The sequence below is a fragment of the Vanessa cardui genome, chromosome 21 (assembly GCF_905220365.1).
Source record: "Vanessa cardui chromosome 21, ilVanCard2.1, whole genome shotgun sequence".
NCBI lineage: Eukaryota > Metazoa > Arthropoda > Insecta > Lepidoptera > Nymphalidae > Vanessa > Vanessa cardui.
Window position 1 is genome coordinate 4,137,354 of NC_061143.1, and position 22,418 is coordinate 4,159,771.

At 35.2% G+C, this 22,418-nt stretch overlaps 1 protein-coding gene across 1 annotated transcript in view; it reads left to right on the forward strand.

Moving 5' to 3' along the window:
• The window catches only part of LOC124538865 (dystrophin, isoforms A/C/F/G/H), a 626,595-nt gene that overhangs the window by 603,955 nt on the left and 222 nt on the right, over positions 1 to 22,418 (forward strand). The window contains exons 48-62 of the mRNA XM_047116101.1: positions 15,106 to 15,365; positions 15,483 to 15,641; positions 16,002 to 16,138; positions 17,122 to 17,240; positions 17,669 to 17,838; positions 18,034 to 18,115; positions 18,315 to 18,447; positions 18,610 to 18,832; positions 19,165 to 19,276; positions 19,588 to 19,708; positions 19,987 to 20,137; positions 20,572 to 20,730; positions 21,177 to 21,303; positions 21,481 to 21,609; positions 22,013 to 22,136. Of these exons, the coding sequence (XP_046972057.1) occupies positions 15,106 to 15,365; positions 15,483 to 15,641; positions 16,002 to 16,138; positions 17,122 to 17,240; positions 17,669 to 17,838; positions 18,034 to 18,115; positions 18,315 to 18,447; positions 18,610 to 18,832; positions 19,165 to 19,276; positions 19,588 to 19,708; positions 19,987 to 20,137; positions 20,572 to 20,730; positions 21,177 to 21,303; positions 21,481 to 21,609; positions 22,013 to 22,136 (2,206 nt within the window). The remainder of the gene's footprint in view (positions 1 to 15,105; positions 15,366 to 15,482; positions 15,642 to 16,001; positions 16,139 to 17,121; positions 17,241 to 17,668; positions 17,839 to 18,033; positions 18,116 to 18,314; positions 18,448 to 18,609; positions 18,833 to 19,164; positions 19,277 to 19,587; positions 19,709 to 19,986; positions 20,138 to 20,571; positions 20,731 to 21,176; positions 21,304 to 21,480; positions 21,610 to 22,012; positions 22,137 to 22,418) is intronic.

The following is a 22,418-nucleotide window of genomic DNA, read 5'->3' on the forward strand; positions in this document are numbered from 1 at the left end:
TTGTTTTTTTTTAGTAAGTGATCTTGAAACTAAGGTGTAAAGTTTTTGAGTTCGTATATAATTGCAACTTTACTGTAATGTGTGTTTTTAAGCATACAGATAATTATGACAATTAGTACAATATTAACTTATTAATATATAAATTATGATATATAACTCAGAATAATAAGATGAGATTTTCCACATTTTTTCTATCTGGAAAACTGCCACTTGTAACAAAGACATATTTTTTAATCACATAAAACGTGGATTAAATTGGGTACAAAATTGAAACATACTTTCTAGTATGTAATTTTTTATAAGTTCAGTTGATATCTAAATAATATTTCCCATAAAATATCCCATGGGATACACAAATTGTTATACACAAATTGGATTTTCGGGTAGGTTGAAATATCAACAACAAAAATTTTTGCTCGTAAGTTTTTATTTAATTAAAATTACATATTTCTGCAAATAATAATACATGAAGTGTTAAAGTTAATATAAATTCCCACATTACCTGGTTCACAATCAATTCTCAACATTAATACAAGTACGATGGATTTACATAACCAACTCAGCAAGAACATGGATGACATTGTTAAAATGTTCGAGTCCCGCATGAATCAATTTGATAAAATGCTCTCACTGTCAACACAAGCACAAAGAAGCACTAAACCACCGACCACTACCTTTGGAGACTTTAGTTCTCTCGCCTCGGACTATGCTGCTTTCAAAGATGAAATCTGGAAGACCCTTAGTATGCTTCGTCAGCAATTACAGCTGCTCTCGGTGGGTTTTGATATGCAGGAAGCTCGTTCCCGCAGCAGAGTGCTGCTTTTTCACGGTCTGCCGGAGAGTACTGACGAGCAAGTGGAGAGCAAAATTCAATCCGTGTTGCACAATGAATTAAAGCTGCCTAGTATTGATTCTTCACAGCTGGATATCTGCCATCGTCTTGGCACAAAGAAGGAAAAACCAAGACCAATACTGGTTCGTTTTATTGCCACAAAGCACAGAAATCTAGTTTGGAACTCAAAAACATCTCTTAAAGGGTCTGGAGTTACTATATCGGAATTTTTGACTAAGCCCAGGCAAGAATTATTCGTTGCTGCTCGGAAACATTTCGGTTTGAAAAATTGCTGGACATCTGACGGAGTAATCATTGTGGCGCTTCCAGATAAAAGCCGTAAAAAGATCCTTACATCGGCCGAATTAAAGGATCTTTGCGAAAAGTTTCCTCAAGTTTCCAGTGCGCCGGACCAGAAGACAAGATCTCGGCGGGTTAAAGTAACTACAAAGTAAAGGTTTCTCATATATTACTATAATTGCTGTCTGCCATTCATTACGTCACCCGTGTCTATGTATTTGTATCCGTGTAGTTGGTTTTAAGCTGCCAATTAATAATATGTTACTCTTATTTTTTCTTATGTACGAGTCGGTAGTTTAAAAATTCGTCAAATTCTTTAAATTGTTTTTAACCAGTACAATTTAACCTTAAACACAAGGTACTTGAACAACAGTCAAAACACTGACGTGCGACAACTGACATTAACACGATTGACAGCGGATTAGCGTTCGGATATTCTGCTTGAAAATTCTTATCTTTGTGGTGAATAAGCAGCTGTTTTTTTTTTTTCTTTGCATTTTAAATTTTTAAAATAGATATCTAGTTAATATCTATACTCTGTAGCTACTATCTAGAATTTCAAAATATTTGTGTCATCATATGTATAATTGTAGATATGTAGCATAGATATAGATTTTCTTTATTTTTATTTTTTTTTTCTTCTTTGTTTCTCTTTTTGTTATGTATTTATTAAGCCAGGGACTAATAATGTGGGAGATTATTTGTATCGCTTGTGATTAATAGTATTTTTATTTCGTTTAATTGTTTTTACTATTTCTTTTATTTAGATTAAGGTATATATATTTATATATTAATATTTATTTTATATCTATATGTCTGACTTAAGTGATGCTTGTATAAATGATGATTTCTTTTCATGCTCCTCTGATGATTTCCGTAGTGTTTCTAGCCATAATCAATCTTTTGATAGTGAAGGCTTGACCGTTGATTCACAATTAAATTCTATCTTTTCCTGCAATTCTAATGGTCTTAATTTTGTACATATAAATGCGCAAAGCATTCCGGCACATTACTCTGATTTTCTCGCATCATTTAGCAACGTGCAGGTCGACGGTATCCTTGTTTCTGAGTCTTGGTTAAAACCTTCTCTTCCTTCGACTCTTTACACTTTACCGGATTTCACTCTAATTCGTAATGACAGAGTTTCTCAGAGAGGGGGAGGTGTTTGCATTTTCTTACGAAATAATATATCCTTTCGGTTAATACAACAATCATCAAACCTTTCCCCTAACATCCTTGAATACCTCTTCATAGAAATTTCTTCCCATCACACTAAACTCCTTTTAGGGGTCCTCTATTGTCCTTCCTTAAATATTAATTATTTTAACACCTTTGAAGACCTTCTTGAGAAACTTTCACCTTCTTATGAACATGTGATCATAATGGGTGATCTTAACACTTGTCTCGTGAAAAATGATCACAGAGCGACAAATCTAAAATCTATCGTGTCTTCTTTTAATTATACTATCCTTCCTCTCTCAGAAACTCATTTTTCACCTAATTGTACTCCGTCTCTTCTTGATGTCATTATTGTCTCCAACCCTCACAGTGTGTCAGCTCATGGTCAGCTGACAGCTCCTTTCTCCTTCCATGATTTACTCTTCGTTAGCTATAAACTCTCCTTCTCAAAGCGCAAGACCAAAACAATTTTAAGACGCAATATGAAAAATATAAATATTGCAAATTTATGTTATGATGCCAATAGTATTGACTGGAATAATGTGTATGCGTTTACGAATGTTGACGATAAGGTGGCCTATTTTAACGAATCTTTGACCAAATTGTATGACAAGCACGCTCCAATTAGGAAAATTAAGGTAAAACATCTACCCGCACCTTGGCTTACTCAAAATATTAAAAATATGATGGCAAAACGTGATAAAGCCAAGAGAGTCTCTAAAAGGGAACCTACTGACCTCAATATTGCGACGTACAAAAAATTGCGAAATCTCTGCAATAGGATGTGTAGAGATGCTAAACGCCGTTTCATCCACTCCTCCATCGATAAACTGACCACTTCACAAATGTGGAGATTTTTTAACTCCTTAGGCGTGGGTAATCCCTCAAAATCTTCTCAACATTCATTTGATTTGAATTCTCTAAATAAACATTTTTCTACTCCCCCTTTAACAATTTCAGCCTCTACGAAGGCTGAAACATTGTTAAAGATGGCGAACGCCATCACGCCTGATTGTATTCCTTTTAATTTTCATACAGTCACAGAGAGCGAAGTCAAGAGAAGCATCCTGTCTATCACTTCCAAGGCGGTTGGTAATGACAACATTAGTCGGGATATGTTAATACCTGTCCTTGACTCTTTAAACCCTGTTATTACTCACATTATAAACTTTTCCTTTGAATCCAATACCTTTCCAACAGTTTGGAAGTTAGCACACGTGATTCCTTTACCTAAAATATCAAATCCATCTTCATTTTCACAATTTCGTCCCATCTCTATTTTGCCTATCCTATCAAAAATCCTTGAAGACGTTGTACGTAAGCAAATGTCAGAATTCCTAACACATAATCATCTCCTTAGTCCTTTTCAATCCGGTTTCCGTTCCGGTCACAGTACTTCCACCGCACTGCTTAAAGTCACTGAAGACATTCGCTTTGCTATGGACAAAAGAGAGTTTACTATTCTCATTTTGCTCGATTTTAGCAATGCCTTTAATTCAGTCGACTTTGATGTATTGCTTGGTATCCTTCGCTCACTTAACTTTGCTCTGCCTGTGATTGATTGGTTCGAATCTTATCTTCGTGGTCGTCGGCAGATGGTAAAGTCTGATGAGGCTTCCTCGGACTGGGCTGATCTCTCTGCTGGCGTTCCGCAAGGCGGCGTACTTTCTCCTCTTCTGTTTTCAATCTTCATTAATGAAATTACCAAAGTTATTTCTTCTCACTACCATCTCTATGCAGACGATTTACAACTTTATAGACACGCCACCTTATCAAATCTGTGTTCGACCATACATGATATCAATTATGATCTTGCAAAAATTAAGAACTGGGCTGCATCCTTTGGACTTCTTGTTAATCCCTTGAAGTCGAAGGCACTGATAATAGGTACCAGACAGTTACGTAGCAAGATTAATTGGGATATTGTACCATCAATTGTCTATGGTGGAACTAAAATTGCATATAGTGACCAAGCTTGTAATCTGGGGCTAGTTATAGATTGCAATTTATCATGGAGAGCTCAGGTTAACGAAGTCAGTAAACGTGTCCATTTCTCTCTGCATTCTCTAAAACGTTTGCAGAACTTCCTTCCTTTCAAAACAAAAATTTTACTTGCACAATCCCTTCTTCTTCCCATCCTGGACTACGCTGATGTTTGCTATCTTGATGCGAATGATGAGCTGCTTGACAAACTAGATAGACTTCAAAATTTGTGCATTCGTTTCATTTACGGTCTGCACAAATTTGATCACATTTCTCAATATCGACGTCAGTTAAAGTGGCTTCCTATCCGACTTCGCCGGAGCTTGCACATTTTATCGCTTCTTTTTAAAATATTAAAACATGGTAGCCCTGATTACCTACATGAGCGTTTTCTGTTCTGTCCTGCTCGTGAAAGACCAGTACGCGCATGTGTGGCGTCGAAAACTCTTGAGGTACCATTTTTTAATACTACTTCCTATGGTAACTCGTTTTCCGTTGTTGCCGCTCGCCTATGGAACTCTCTTCCCGATAATATTTTCTATAATAATGTTACGATAAATTCGTTTAAAATCAGAGTCAAGCAACACTTTCTTTCCACTTAAGTTTAATTTATTTTATATGTATGTATTTATATATATATATTTTTTTTGTATCTATGTATGTTGAATGTATATATATGTATATAATAATAATATATATATATATATATGTGTATATGTATATATAGGTATATATTATTGTATTTATTTGTATTTAGTGTGTAATATATTAATTTATCGTTAAGTCTACTTGAATTTTATAATATAAAACTAATTGATATTGTACCTACACCATAAATCTGTACTACAAATAATCTCCACTAGATTCAGGGTTTCTGGAAGAGATCTCTTGTTAGAGATAAGTTATCCCTATGTACACATTTTTAATGTATATAATTCTCTGTATATTCTGTTGGTACATAAATGAAAATAAATAAATTGTATGGAATTTATAGCAATAAAACATACATTTTAATTTGAATTGAGTAGACAGTTATTGTTCTCTTAAAATTCAATAATTAAGCGTTCAAAATTTGTAATGCCATCTCTAATATACTATTAGCTCTATGATATGTAACCAGCCTACCGTGCGGTCGTTGACCTCCGATAATGAGTAGCGCATACTGAGCCGTGAAAGAGTGCGCTCCATTTATTATACTTAATGGCAAAAAATATTTGATATAATGATTAAGTTTTTGATTTCATACCTATTTTGTTTTTTTGTGGATTCCCTTTTTATTTCATGAGGAAATTAAAACGTAATGAGCAGTTATTTTTACTTTGATATATAATTACTGTCTGGATTTTAAAAATCGAAACAATTAAACTAATAAGAATCAACTACTGAATTTCTTATCGGTTCTTCTCGGTCAGAACCGAAAGTAGCTTTGCATATAAGTCAATGCTTTAATGTGACTCAGCCGAGCTCCTAAGTAAATTTGAAAAAAGAATATTTTGATATAATCGTAATGTAAATTTTTTTTTGTTTTTCAATGCTTCAGCGACATTTTCTCGTTCTAAACTGAAATGCCTCGCCAGTTGAATTACATTTTAAAGTCCTCACGTTGACTTTTACATAACGAGCCATAATAAACTTGACCGAGTTGTTGTCTCTATTAGTAACAGTCTGTAAATATCACATTGCTGGTAGCAGAGCCTCCTCTACCTTTTGAAGATGTTTGGAGGCTGCTCTACCACTTTACCCCAGTGAGGATGAACATGTGCCAGAATTCCATTCAAATTAAATACAGACCGCCTTCCTTTCATACCGCTGAGCACGAGATCAGAGTTACGGTTCCTGGGTTTGAACTTTCAATCATCGGTTAAAATACACGTGTTCTTATCACTGGGCTCTTAAAAAAGTTCCAGCGTATGATTGTCTAAATTTGACTTTTTATTTTACAACTTTTACGACCTGTTTTGACCGGAGCTGTTTGTTGCTTAAAAGCGTGTGGCTGTCTCAATGTTAACTATCATCAAACATCTCCTTGTCTCTCGAAGTTAGAAAACACAAAATCATTTCTTATATTATTTGTGTAATCAATATATGTATATGTTTTCGAGAATAAAGCCTGAGGGGTTTAAAACCACCATGTTCAGATAATCATGATCTTCTAGTAAACAGTACTGTTTTGGTTACTACACACGTGACCATATAAATGAAACAACTGCTTCATCTTTACTTGGTGGGATATCTTTTTACCAGTCCTTCTTTGTGGCTGCCACCCACTTGTCATCAAATATTCTGCAGGCAAACGTCAATAGGCAGCATATTGTATTCCGGTTGGTTCCGAGGTACGAGTCGGTGTAACTACAGGGATATAATATTAAGTGATTCTATGGGGGGCGATCCCTTGCCATCCGGCGGCCTATTTACCAGACCAAACCGAGGAACACACTAAATTAGTTAATAAAAAGAAATCTTTAAAACAGTATTTACAAATTACAATGTATCATTTAAATTAAATATATAGAGCTTTTTTATATGTCGTGTATATAAATAGTCCGCCAATTAGTCTTCAAAGCAAGTCGAAAAGGAAAAATAAATACTGAAATATTATGTTACAAAGTTACTTCGGTATGAAATAAGAAATTTCGTCTGAATATCTGAGACTCCCACGGGACGTATTATGATAAAGAACCATAAAGATAGCTTTGTATAAAGCTATTATATGAACGGAACCTTATTCTTAAAATGCTTGTAAGACTGGCAACATTCTTGCCATCATTCATCGTATTAATATTTCGCGTTTATTCAAAAGATTTTCTAGTAATTTCAAAACCTCTGACAATTTTTTGATTTCATTTCATTGTAAACTGCATCTACATTCGGTGCCAATTATGAAACCTTATTTAAATGAAATCTGTTTAGTCAATTTTTTTTTTCCTGCCGGTTATTCTCGATAGAATCTAGTCTAATGCTCTCTGAACCGGTGGTAACTTCACTTAATAGAGTTAAATGACGATTAAAAAGCGCTTCTAAAAGCCTACTTGAATAATGTATATTTTGATTTTGATGAGACAAAAAATTGTTTATTTACATAAGTTCAGATAGAATTAAAGTGAGTCGATACCAAATTTTTTAAAAGTTTATTTAATTTTTTACTAACACTCCGCTCAGAAACTTTATTTCACTCTCTAAAATTAATAATCTATTAAATAGGCAGAAATTAGCAAATTGCAATCTAAGAATACTATAAAGAATACTCTTCAATTTTTTGAACAGCATACAGCTGAAGCTCTTCAACAAGAGATCATAACCGATTTTTCATGTGCAGTCATCGGCCCACAAATTTGCTTCATATGAAATTTTACCAAAGTTAATTTAATGTTTTTGCCGTGAAATCGAAACTGACAGAGTTTCGCATTTATAATAAATCAAAATCAAAATAAACTTTATTCAAGTAGGCTTTTATAAGCACTTTGTCATTTTACAATTAAGTGAAGCTACCACCGGTCCGGAAAGTAGATTCTACCGGGAAGAACCGGCAAGAAACTCAGTAGTTACCCTTTTTTAACATTTAAAAAAATACGTCATGTTAAATAAATACAATTATTTAAATTAATGTATCCTGCTTGGAAGTCAACAGGTATTAACTCCACGCTTTTTTATCATCTATAAAATCTTGTATCGAATAATATGCTTTTTCTACCAATGTATTTTTACAAACGATTTGAATTTACTAAACGGCAAAGTTAAAAAATTCTGCTAAATAATAAATACTACTATAGATTAGGTACACAAACGCATATATTAAATATTGACGTCTTAGAAAATAACTTTCTTATGCCAAGAAAACATGCAGACAGGAGGCGAATCGTAAAATGAGTCTTTTAATCTTGAGATCATTTTAAAATTCCATAACATGTACTATATTATTACGGTGCTTGCACTAAGCGAAGCAGCCGCTAGTTTTTATAGTAATTTCCATCTGTTCAAAGGTATTATAGTGACGATCACAAACACGTCATACGAAGTGTGGATTTAAGATCAACGACTTTTCGTAGTTTTAGAAGCGTTTCATCATTACTTCCTTCCGGGCTGCTAGTAAGATTATTGATAGTAAAATCCAATTACTTTAATTGGTGGACTTTAAAGAACCACTAAATCTAAAATATTACAAATCCAGCTACTAAACTAAGGCAGATTTCAACATGACACAAAAATTGGGAATATAAAAATATTCTTCAAACAAGTAGGCACTGAAGTAAAATATTAAACTAGTAACGGATCGGAAAGTAGAATCTTCCATTTCTATTAATAATATAAAAATAATAGATAAAGAAATATTTTAAATATTCACTTAGTTAGCATATCTTAATAGTCGTGACCAACACATTGTGTGGTCTGTCTATCTGTTTCGTGAATCTTTTAGTACGGAACCAAAAATAGGCAACACGGTAGTAGATTTATCCGTAAAAGCTATAAACGTAAAACTAGGAAGTTAAAATGGCGTCCTACTGACCTTATCTCGTTTAAAACTTAAAACACTTCTACATTTCTTAAAATGTTTTTATAGGTAACGAGAATGAACCGTGTGTAATCTGAGTAAATACTGTCCTTAATTACACTCGCTCGCTCTTTGTATTGAAATTTTGAAATATACTTGGATTTCTAAAATACCTAATGTCTGAATACTACATGATCTGTACCACCAGTAAGAGCTATGCTAAACGTTGTCTTTCAAATTACCTAGGAAGATATAAATTAATAGTACGCTTTCATTCGATCACTTCGAACTGAGCAATTTGATTATGGAACATGCCTGTCGAGCTGAGATGGCCCAGTGGTACACGTGCATATTAATCGATGATTTCTGGTTCAAACCCAGGCAAGCATTACTATATAAATGTGCTAAATTTATGTTTACAATTCATCTCGTGCTCATCAGTGAAGGAAAACATCGTGAGGAAACCTGCATGTCTAATTTCATCGAAATTCTGCCACATTTGTATTCCCCCAACCCATATTGGAACAGCGTGGTGGAATATATTCCAAACCCTCTCCTTAATGGGATAGGAGGCCATAGCCCAGCAGTGGGAAATTTACAGGCTGTTACTGTACTGTACTACACTGTACTGTCTCCCAATAAACAAGCTCTACTTTATAGTATAATATACATAACCCTAGATGAACGCATATAGCTCTATAACCTTAAAACAATAAAGTGCAATTCTACAAAAGACTGAGCTTTCTTAGTAATTCCTGACGATCATGTTACTGGGAATAAAAGAACTTCACATTAGAAGTGAAATCAACATGGCGGGTGACTTTCGTTTTTGAAGGCGTTTTTACTTTATAATCTACCAGCTTAATGTCCAACGCGTGTATTTACGATGTATCTTTAAAAGACTAGTGACCCGCCCCGGCTTTGCACCGGTTCAATGCTGATACTAAATATAGGTACTACAGTATTTGTTTATTTACCACATCACATTAGAGACATCTAAAATTATCACTGTTTCTTTAGTATGTTTACAAAAAACCTTCGTCTCGAATCACTCTATCTATTAAAAAGAAACCCTATCAAAATTATACCTATTCATAAACAAATGAACTCTATATTTAAAATGAGATTATCGTTTATTTTGTAAATTTGAAACTTACTTTTTTAAAATATACACTTATTTAATTATATAATTATTTTTCTCTGTCTTTGTCTCTCTCTTAGTCTTTCTCTGGTCTTGATTATTATCGTTCTACGAAATTAATTCGTGGAAAGTGCGGTTACTGATGATTATTCTTAGTAGAATCTACATAGCGAACTATTAGTAAATAAACATTTAATTTCATTTCGTAAAATGAGTGTTTAAAAGGGTCTGTATACTTGAATAAGGTATATTGATTTACTAGGAGAGGGAATAGGATGTCCCCCTATGTTTGCATATACACTCGTCCATCCTGTACACACAGCCCTATGTAATCTACAATCTACTTTTTTTTACAATGAAGTACCAGTAAGAACTAGTACTTCATTGTAAAATTACGCGCCCAAATTCGAACAATTGAGGACATTTTGACGAAAAACGCCTCAACGAAAAGTCTACCTAATTGATAAACTTCATTTAAATAATCTTGGGTATTTCATATAGATATTTAATGTGCTTTATTTATCTTGTAATCGAAAACAAACCGAAAAGACTGCATGTACACAAATTGCGGAATACCTTTTTTCAAATCTAAAATTAAAAGGTATGTTCTAGGCAAGTGTGATATCGTAGACTGCATCGATGTATAAGTTTCTTTCACCGTTTCTTCTCAGGTCCCAGGTATTACATTCCGAACCGTTGGTAGAGTTTTGACTATCAATAATTATCTGTAATCTACATTTAATAAAGATTCTTGAGTTTGGCTTTGGCTAACATCAGGCATGAAAACTAAACTATCAAACGTTTGCATATTCTTTATAAAAACACCACCAACAAATTCGATAAGCCATCCTTTTAATAGATGAAAAGGCGATTGAACACTAACTATCTACTAACCAATATAATTAATGGAATAAGCTGTATTTATTTCAACAAAGTTTTTATATGAATAAACGTATTCCGAATTGTAACTAAATAAAGTTTAATTTCCCGTAAAATTTACTATTGAAAGCAATTAATGTTTGAAAGTCGGTACGTAACTCGATTTACAGTACTGTCCCTTTCGTAAATTGCTCCAGAATACCTACCAATTACTTCATTAAACTGTAGACAGTTCCTTTACCTCTTAATTATAGCTTGTCCGCTTTATAGAGACGCGTTGACACCCTTTTAAAATATCGTTTAAATTAATTAATTGCTTCGCTGCATTTCTGTTTCAAGGGAGCGCGAATTGGCCAATTTACTACCAACCTGTACTTATATATAATCTTCGATAAAAACTGCCTAAGTCACCCTTCAAGAACAGAAATCAAAGTATTCATGTTTGACGAAAGAATGGATGATGGTATTAATTAGGTTGGACTTGCCTATGATGAACCATTAGATAGTCTATCTGGCTGTTGTTGTGAATACATGCAGACATTTTTAACTTTACCGTTTCGTAAATTCAAATCGTTAATAAAAATACATTGGTAAAAAAGGCATATTATTCGTTACAAGATTTTGTAGATGATAAAAAAGTTTGGAATGAATATCTGTTGACTTCCAGTCAGGATACATTACATACATATATAATTGTATTTAACTATTATGATTGTATTTTTTAAATGTTGAAAAAGATTAACTACTGAGTTTCTTGCCGGTTCTTCTCGGTAGAATCTACTTTCCGAACCGGTGGTAGCTTCACTTAATTGTTAAATGACGATTCAAAAGTGCTTGTAAAAGCCCACTTGAATAAAGTTTATTTTGATTTTGATTTTCATGATAAATATAACGTATAGCAGATTGTATTCAATTTGCGTACTAAAATATTTATACTTAGAAATATTTTAATCCGTCCAACAAAAGAAGTATGTTAAACTCAAACCTTCCTAGAATTTCCCTAAACGATATTATTCTATTGCTTCGTGAATTGGGACCTGGATCGTACTAGGGACGTCATTTAAAGAAAAATAACCCTTATTACCATAGAATAAGGTAAAAGGTACATTTGAATACGATGTATTAAAGTCCCAATCCGTCACACGCGATCCAACCCAGAATTTTAAGGAGATACTTGGTATATACTTTCTGGATGTGTCTCGTAACTGCATGTAACAAATAACTTCAAGATTTTTAGATCGACAATTCTAACATGTAGGTATGATGTATGGTACATTAACGCTATTTATTATATGGGAGACGGATGGGCACCACCTGGACACCACTGACTATGGACATTAGTCAGCGGCTAGATTTGGGGTTCACATTTTAAATGTAGCTCCATTTTGTCACTACAACGAGGTTTGGAACATATTCCACCACGCTGTTCCAATGCCTGTTGATAAAATATGCTTTTTTTATGGTATAGGTTGGCGGACGAGCATATGGACCACCTGATGGTAAGTGGTCACCATCACCCATAGACAATGACGCCGTAAGAAATATTAACTATTCCTTAAATCGTCAATGTGCCACCAACCTTGGGAACTAAGATGTTATGTCCTTTGTGCCTGTAGTTACACTGGCTCACTCACCCTTCAGACCGGAACACAACAATACTGAGTTCTGTTATTGTTGGCGGTAGAATAACTGATGAGTGGGTGGTACCTACCCAGACGGGCTTGTGGCCACCAAGTAAATATATAGTATGCATGTGGCAGAATTTATTTGAATTTAGACACATGCAGGTTTCCTCACGATGTCTTACATCAGCTCACGAGATGAATTGTAAACTAAAGTTAAACACATGAATATTTACTGGTGCTTGCTTGGGTTTCAACCGGAATTGTCGGTTAAGATGCACGCGTTCTAACCACTGAAAAATTCGCCTCTATTTTAGGGTCAATTATTACATGATTAAATGTTTGTACGTTTTTGTAAAAGTAAATAAACAGTGCGGTTTCATCTTATGTTGTCGTTTCTTGATAATCTATATCTTTGTCTGTTATGGTATGCGGGTAACGCAAGTCGAGTGCGTCGATTACGGCCGTAATGGCAACGTGAGAGGCAATCGTAAGAGAAAACTCCATTCGGGTTCCGTTGAAACAGATCTGACAGTTAATGGCGGTTCCGTATAATTTGTATTGTCTTTATCTGGATGCAAATGATGGCCAAATGTGACGAACTATTGGCGTATTGGCCAATCTATGCATACTTTTTAATGTAAAGCTTACGCTACGTAATACACTTGCGACAATGATGTTCTAGTAAACAGATATGTCATTAACGCGCAAAAAGTGAAGACTAGAAAACGTCCTAATTGGGACGTTTACCTTTAGTCGCTTTCATCATAATTATGCCAGTAATACATTATAATACATCATAATTATGTAGTAATACGTTTTGCGTAATTAAAACATCTAGTTATCCATTTTACTTATTGTTTTTTATCAAGCTATCCTTTTTACTTGTAACGAAATGTAAAATAAATGGTCCCCGGCGCGGCACACTTTTTTCTGTTGTTTAGTATGGGTATAACATATCTGTTTATTAGAATATCATTGACTTGCGATAATATTTATTTTTATTGTTGTTTTACTTCGTACAAAAAACCATAACATATTTATAGGAAATTAAAGATTGTTTGATATGAAAAAAGTATTGGCGCGAAATTTTCAACATTAAATTGTATCGAATATACGAATGATTTGTTCGTTCGTTCAAATATCACAGTATAAATATATGACAGTACTGCTATGGAGTCGTTTTACCAAACATGTACCCGTTACTGTAACATCGCTTTAAAATATAAACAAATACATTTTATACAGTCATTTTCATTTTATAATAATAAATAAATAAATATGAGACAACATCACATACATTACTCTGATGTATCCCAATGTAAGTAGCTAAAGCACTTCAAATCAGAAGTAACGACGGTACCACAAACACCCAGTATATATTTTGTAAAGTCGGTCCAAAGAATCAGTTCACCAAATCACACTTTTAGTGATTCGCGGATATTAAAGAAAACCCACAACCCTGACAAAGAAATTTTGTTACCTGTTCAGTGTCGTATGTAACATTATTGATTTATTGATTATTAACAATTGTACTTTGCAACAGAATGACGGTTATTCTCTCATTATCCAGTTATATTAATCTCCCGGATAACTTACATGATAAATGCCACATAATAAATAAGTTAATATTTAAGAGCTTTAATGATTATGTAATTTTTTAGTGTATGACGTGAGCTCAAGTCATAAGGACTTGACTTCAGCATCCAAAGCCAAGTAAAAAAAGCCCATTGCTGGGCTAAGAACACATGCAGACACCTCCTCCATTTTTAAGCAGGAGGTGACTGCATTTGTCTGTTAAAATTTTAACAATACACACTAAAACATAACACTAATATTTTATCTACTAACGGTATATTTACTGGCTGTTTTTTTTTTATTTAAATCAAAATTTCATTACGCTGAAATATATTAATATAAATAAACTAATTTTGAAATATTATAGATAATGAATAGCTGATTCTAAATTAACTTTATCTTACCATACGTCATGATACCTGTATTACAAGTAGAACAACCTTGGTAACCAGAGTCGTCCTGCCAAGGTTGTCGTGTTCCTTCGCAAGGTTACTGCCGGGAGTCCTAACGATCCGGGGAATTTTAAATCTTTTAAACAACCACGCTTCCTATACAGAGCAATGTTATTTTTAGACACAAATCTTTTTTCCATTTTCAAAATAATGGATTTTTTTAAACACAATTCTTAGTTCTATTTTTAAAATAATGGAATCACGAATATATATGGCCCTGATAAAATTTAATTAAATAGGTATTACAGATAAAAAATATTTACATAAACAATAACGAAAAAGTTTTTAATAATTATTCTGTAAATTAAAAATAAACTTGAACATATCAAATTTAAAATATATTTTGTTGTTTAAAGATAGATCTACTAGTATAGTATACATTTATGATGGAATTTTACGTTTTCGATCATCGTAAAACTGTAGCACTAAACTTTAAATAGACAAACGATGATGTATATCGACCGAGTTTGCGAAAATAAATATTTCTTGCTCCTGCATTAAACGGACATCACGAGTCTTATCAATTTCATTTAAAAGAAAAAATTCCAATGAAAGTAATCATTTCTCAACTTATATTTAATTTTAATATAAACCCTGTATTAAGTATTATTATAAGTATTCGATTTATATTTTTTTTAATTTATTTCCAGCGTGTCCGAACATTTACAACATCGCTCGACGAGCTAGCGTCGCGTGTGCAAACAGCAGAGGCTGCTCGCGCATCATGGCGCGCGCCCGGCGACGCCCGGGATGCTCGCGCGCAGCTCGACGCTGTTTCCCGTGCGCGGGCGCAGCTACCGCCTCTGAAGAGATTGGTAGACGAGCTGAGAGGTCAAACACAGGCGATGGCGAGGGATAACATCCAATTGCCTGAACATTTAATTTCGAGACTTGAGGATTTGAATACGAGGTACGTTGTATAACAATATTAGACGAAAACTTTACCTAAATTGCTGCAAAATGACTCATTGATACCTATTATTTATGGTTCTTACAACGTGTCTCATAAATAAAATCAATTTTTCAGAGTATCAGGTCTAAGCGCCGGTGGTGAAGAGCGCGCACGTCAGCTTGCTGGTGTAGCCAGGGATGGCGGAGCGGGAGCGGCTCAAGGATTCTTAGCTGGCTCTGTCCGCACACCCTGGGAGCGGGCTGTCACGCCAGCCAACGTACCGTATTATATAAAGTGAGTGATTTGATATTCAATACAGAACATAGTTTTATTAAGAGATTTTGTGGAAAAAGTACGGGACTAAGACCTCCTCTCTCTTTAAGGAGTATTTATTCCACCTCGCTTCTCCAACGGAACATACATGTGAAAAATAAATAAATATACGCATTAGTTTTCTCATGGGTTCCAACGTCGTAAACCGTATGCCCTCGGCTCATCAACCTTTAAAAATATACCTATATTATATTTTTATAGAGGCGAAAAATTACTGTTATGATACCAAAAAAGTATTCATTGTATTAACTTACAAATACATCTTAAAAGTATTTAAAGGTAAGCTATCGAGAAAATTCACTAACGTTTTTTACTTTTCAGCCATGAATTGGAAACGACGCACTGGGATCATCCAAAGATGATCGAATTGATGAACTCCCTAGCTGACCTGAACGAAGTGCGCTTCTCCGCTTACAGGACAGCTCTCAAATTGAGAACTGTTCAGACAGCTCTTTGTAGTAAGTGACAAAGCTCTTTACCTATCTGTTAATTATAGTCTAGCAAACGCTGGTGCGTTCCTCCACTCTCATAATCTGTTGGTACCGAAAATCTGATACAAAGGAAAAAAGCCCACGCTTTATGTGTTCGAGATAAATAATGGACATAATTCCAAATTCTAGTCTGCTACTAAGAATTTTTTTCCTTGAAATTTCCAATAATATTTTATCAGCTCGACTGGGAGGTTGTAACAGGAGTTCGAGATCTGTAACCGTTCTATATAGCCACTGGATCAATGAGGCAGTCAATTACATCTTTCACTACATTTGCCTATTTGCCCCTTAGCACTAAATATGCCTTAGTAATAGGTACTTCATAAATAATAAGTATTTGTATCGAAGAATAAATGAAATTACCGATCTTACTCATTATAATTATTAAAGTCGTTCTGTGGGTTGTTACACGACTAACGAGATAAAAAGAAAGTAAAAACATTATAGAATTCACTCGAGTTGTTTCACAGTAGCGCTGCAGCGGCGACCGCAACTTCTGCTATTTGATACCTTGCAACAAGTCTACGATACTGCGGCTAGACGGCGAATAACAAGTGGTTAAAATAATTGAATAGAAAATAAAAGCCACCAGCGACAACAGCCTTGTATTTTTTTAATGAATAAATAATACGCAAAGAGATTGTATTTATAACTAACGACCCGCCGGCTTTGCACGGGTGCAATGATTTGACATCACAGTGGAAACTTATAAAGTCAATGTTTCTGTAGTAAATTGTCCATGTATTATATATAAAAACCTTCTCGAATCACTCTATCTATTATCATTAAAAAACCGCATCAAATTCTCTTGCGAAGTTTAAAAGATTTAAGCATACATATGTAGGTATATAGGGACAGAGAAAGTGACTTTGTTTTATACTATAAGTGATTATCTTAATATGAATATAGACTTGAATTGACTAAAAGTAACACTTGTGTTCTTTTTTCAGTGCATATGCTGCAACTACCCGCGGCTCTCGAATCCTTCGATTCTCACGGACTTCGAGCTCAAAACGATCGCCTCATCGATATTCCTGATATGATCACCGTGCTAACATCCTTATATGAGGTATGCCGACTACCACCTTAATAATATGCACAACTGGCGTCAATATATTATATTAACAACTTGTATATTTTCTATTACTGGGCTAAGGCTATTTTCTCCCTTTGAGAGGAAAGCTTGGGGCATATTTAACCACATTGCTCCAATGCAGGTTGATGTGTACACATGTGGCAGAATTTCTTTGAAATTGTTTGACCACGATTTGAATTGAAACACAAATTAAGCACATGAAAATTCAATGATGCTTGCTTGGGTTTGAACCCGCAATCATCGGTTAAATCGGTTCGGTTAATCACTGGGCCATCTCGGCTCATAAAATCAGTCAATAGATTATTACAGAATACCAAAACCAAATGGCCATTATGAATGCTAATTAAAATGACACAAATTCTTCGAAGTCTTCATCTCATTGTATATTTTTGAATTTCCAGGTCATTGCAGCAGAAAACCCAAGTCTAGTGAACGTTCCACTTTGTCTAGACCTGTCCATCAACTGGTTGCTTAATGTCTATGACAGCCAGCGAACCGGCCAGATCAGGGTGTTAAGTTTCAAGGTCGGGTTGGTGTTGCTCTGTAAGGGACATTTGGAAGAGAAATATAGGTAATTGCCTTTATTAAATAAACTATAACATAAAACAATTTTTGACTTATTTAGTCCTTTTTCACAATTTTTGGCCTCAAATTTGATACACTAAAATATACACCGTATATTTTTGTTGAACCTAAAATTTAGAATTATTAAACATTTTGCGTTAACTTTGGCACGATGTACGTTCTTAAAAAAATATTTTTACAGGTATTTATTCCGATTGATTGCTGACCCGTCTTGCCGCGCTGACCAAAGAAAACTAGGATTACTTCTACATGATTGTATACAAGTAAGTTCATACATGGCACAGCCTCAATATATTAAAAAAAAACTACTTGGATAATTAAATGATTTGTAGCAAATATAGGAAAGAAAATTTAAATTAAAAAAGTATATATAGAGTATCGTATTATCAAAATTATATTAGTGATGTAGTTGTCTAACAATGTAAAAACCCTTTAGACAAAATTTTTCCCATTAATTCCCAGGTTCCAAGACAGTTAGGAGAAGTAGCGGCATTTGGCGGCTCCAATATAGAACCTTCGGTGAGGAGCTGCTTCGAACAAGCATCTGTTGCCACCAAGGAGGGTAACAGAGGAAGTACGCTCGATAGAAAAGCAGGTAAGATAAAAATCAAAACAATAAATTTCGTAAGGGTAACAAAGCACATATTTTGTTTTTATTAATAATCTGACAACTATTGAGAAATAAAAATACTGAATAGGTACAAAAAACAAATAATTAATTAATCTTTTAACTAAGAAAACTTCATTCTTATTTTAGTGGAAAAAGAGAAGGAAAAAGAAGACACCAAAGAGAAGACATTAGAGAGAGACGCAGATGGCCAACTCCAATATATAGAGGCGTTCCATTTCCTCCAATGGCTGCAGAAGGAGCCACAGTCCATGGTCTGGCTGCCGGTACTGCACAGGCTTGCTGCTGCAGAAAGTGCGAAACACCAGGCCAAGTGCAATATTTGTAAAGAATATCCAATTGTTGGATTCAGGTAAGAATCTTTTTGCTATTTAAAAAACAAACTTAATTTGTTATTTTTAAAAACAAACTACTTATTAATAATAGTAGATAATATTGGTAATAGTAAATACGAAATTATTAATAGAATTCATAGAATCTTACAAAGATATAGCACCGCCGAGTCTACACGCAAAACATATTTTTATATAAATTGGCCAAAATAATGGCGATTATTGATCTCGGAAAAAAATATGACGATCAATAGGGCTTTCTAGTTCTAAATGATTTGTAACTTTCATTATGTGACATAAATATTTTTAGTCATTTCTTTAGATACAAACTCATTGTTGTTTTATGTTTCAGATACCGCTGTTTAAAATGTTTCAACTTCGATATGTGTCAGAAATGCTTCTTCAACGGTCGTAAAGCCAAAAATCACAAGCTGACACATCCTATGCAAGAATACTGCACAGCTGTAAGTTTTAGTTTGGTAGTAGTATTGTGTGGAGATCAAACGCATCCAAATTTTTCATAATATCTCTTGATTTGAAGGAGGAAAACGGAGGTTGAATTTATCAGTTTCCATAGTTTTATTGCCTGCAATCAAGTTGCTTGGTTTTCATTACAATAACATTTTGGTCCAGAAAACAACATAAGACTGATTTAATAATGAATTGGAAGATGAATAAAGTGGAATGTTCCTGATATTTAAGCGAACCGAATTAAGATTCCGTCGAAAAGAAGCTGAGTAGTTTCTCTTTGACAATATTTAAAATTATATTTCAGACGACATCAGGTGAAGACGTGCGTGACTTCACGAGGGCTCTTCGTAACAAATTCAAATCTGCAAGATACTTCAAGAAACATCCCAGAGTTGGGTACTTGCCGGTCCAGACAGTACTTGAAGGTAAATTTACTTACGAAAACATGTACAAAAATATGCCATATGCCTAAAAATACATATAATCCTATTATGTGATAGTAATGTATTTAAAAGTCCTTAAAATGGCTAAATATATAAACACCATCTTTGACATAAAATTAACTTATTATAAGGTAAAGATTTGTTTGATAATTTTGGAGGGAAGTTATCGCGATAATGTTTAAAGTTTTACAAAGAATATTTTTGCTTTGTGATTCATTATCGGTATTGCAAGTACTAAATGAAAAATCTCTGTCGCGCAGGAGACGCGCTGGAGTCTCCGGCGCCGTCGCCGCAGCACGGCGCGGGCGCGGGCGCGGCGGGCGCCGACGACATGCACTCGCGCCTCGAGCTGTACGCCACGCGCCTCGCGCAGGTCGAGCTGGGCGCGCGCGCCGCCGACACGCCCGACAGGTGAGCGCCCGGGGGCGGTCTAATCACTTTACAAATTAATCTTCAGAATAGATTTTATTTACTTTGGTCCTTCGAGCCGGATACATGTACTATAAATAGTAACAGTCTGTAAATGTTCTTCCTCTTGGGCCAAGGCCTCCTCTCTCTTTGAAGGGAAGGTGAGCAGTCTTTTCCCCCACGCTGATCCAATGCGGATTGGTGGACACATACGTGGTAGAATTTCGTCGAAATTAGACACATGCAGGTTTCCTCACGATGTTTATGTTTACCGCAGAGCTCGAAGGGAATGATAAACACAAATTAAGCACATGGAGATTCGGAAGTTCTTGCCTAGGTTTGAACCCGCAATCATCGTTGAAAATGTACCCGCTAACCTAACCAGTGGTTTGGCAAATATATGATTATAAATAAATGAAATGTACACTTATTTACAGCGATGAGGAACACGCTCTCATCGCTCAATATTGCGCTTCACTTAACGGAGCTTCGGAGGGAGTGGATGGAGAGGATGGCGAAGATGCGCCACGCTCTCCCGTGCACGTCGTGTCGGTCATCCATCGGGAACAACGACACGAGCTGGAGGCTATGATCAGGTAATATATGATAAAAAACATAGGACATAATGTAATGTGATGTATGTGCAATATATTAGGCACTCACTGTATTACAACAACAACAACAGCCTGTAAATTCCCACTGCTGGGCTAAAAGCCTCCTCTCCCTTTGAGAAGGTTTGGAACATATTCCATCACGCTGTTCCAATGCGGGTTGGTGGAATACACATGTGGCAGAATTTCTATGAAATTTGTCACATGCAGGTTTCCTCACGATGTTTTCCTTCACCGCTGAGCACGAGATGAATTATAAAGACAAATTAAGGACATGAATCGGCGGTGCTCGCCTGGGTTTGAACCCGCAATCATCGGTTAAGATGCACGCGTTCTAACCACTGGGCCATCTCAGCTCACTGTATTAAAACACCAGTTTTTTAAGGAGATGGATCGTTTTTCATTTTTTTTAATTATATTTTTTATTGCAGAGAACTTGAAGAAGAAAATGCAAGTCTTCAAGCAGAGTACGAAAGGCTTAAGGCCAAGCAAACACCAGGCTCCACTCCTGAAGAACAGCATGCCGTCACCGATAATAGGAATGCGCCTGTTGATCAGGTAATTAGAGCGTTTCCTACCATTCGTAAGATAAACACTGTTTCCCAAAAAGTTAAAGAATTTATTTTAGTATTCCTAAATGTTCAAAATATGAGTTTTATAACACCTCTTCTTAAATTTGCTTCTAATGTCCAGACGATACATATTACCCATGACCATAAATACACCATTTTTTAGGATATGATGGCGGAAGCTCGTCTTCTCCGACAGCATAAGGGACGCCTCGAGGCTCGCATGCAGATCCTGGAAGAACATAACCGTCAACTGGAGGCCCAGCTGCAACGCTTGCGTAGACTGCTGGATGAGGTACGATAACTATCACTTATGGGTTGAATGTCATAAAACTTCACAATTTGTACACTGGGTAAGCTCCAAACACTTTGGCAGTAACTTCCAATAAGGCGCACAATTAAAAGTATTACTTATATATTATTTAGTATATATTATGATTATGAATGCATTATTTTAAAATGGATAAAAGAGTCAGTGTGGGCCACGTCTTCCAAGGAGACGACGAGCTTGAAGTCCAGCGAAGATCTGATCTTAAGTAAAAATATAAAATGCCAAAATATATAAATGTAAAAAAAGGAACGCGCAACTGTGAATCAGTGGATGTTGCAAATTAAATTAAAAAAACTTCCAATAAGGTGATGACGTATACCCTTGTGTATACCGACTTTACATTAAGTGTAACCCCCCCCCCTTCCAGCCGGGCGCGGCGCAGGGCTCGCCGGGCGCGCGCACGGGCACGCTGCAGACGCGCTCCGTCACCGCCTCGCAGCTCGCCACCGACTCGCCCGCCAAGCTGCACAACGGCCTCTACCACGACACCAGTCAGTACCACCAGATACTCTTATTTACCTTGCAACCTTTGAAAAAAAGTGAATTTAAGTACCATGTTTATTCCCAAACTTAACTACTATCTTCCAATGTAAAGTTTGATCCATACTTGAACTTAAATAACATTTAATATGTAAACATTTACTCGCAGAGGTATAGTCTATATGTTATAAATCTAAGTCTACACTGAAAATATTTATATATACTGCTAACAAAATTATACTTCTATAGAAAAGTGAAAAACCTAGTGTGACCTCTGTACTTATAAGATTTAT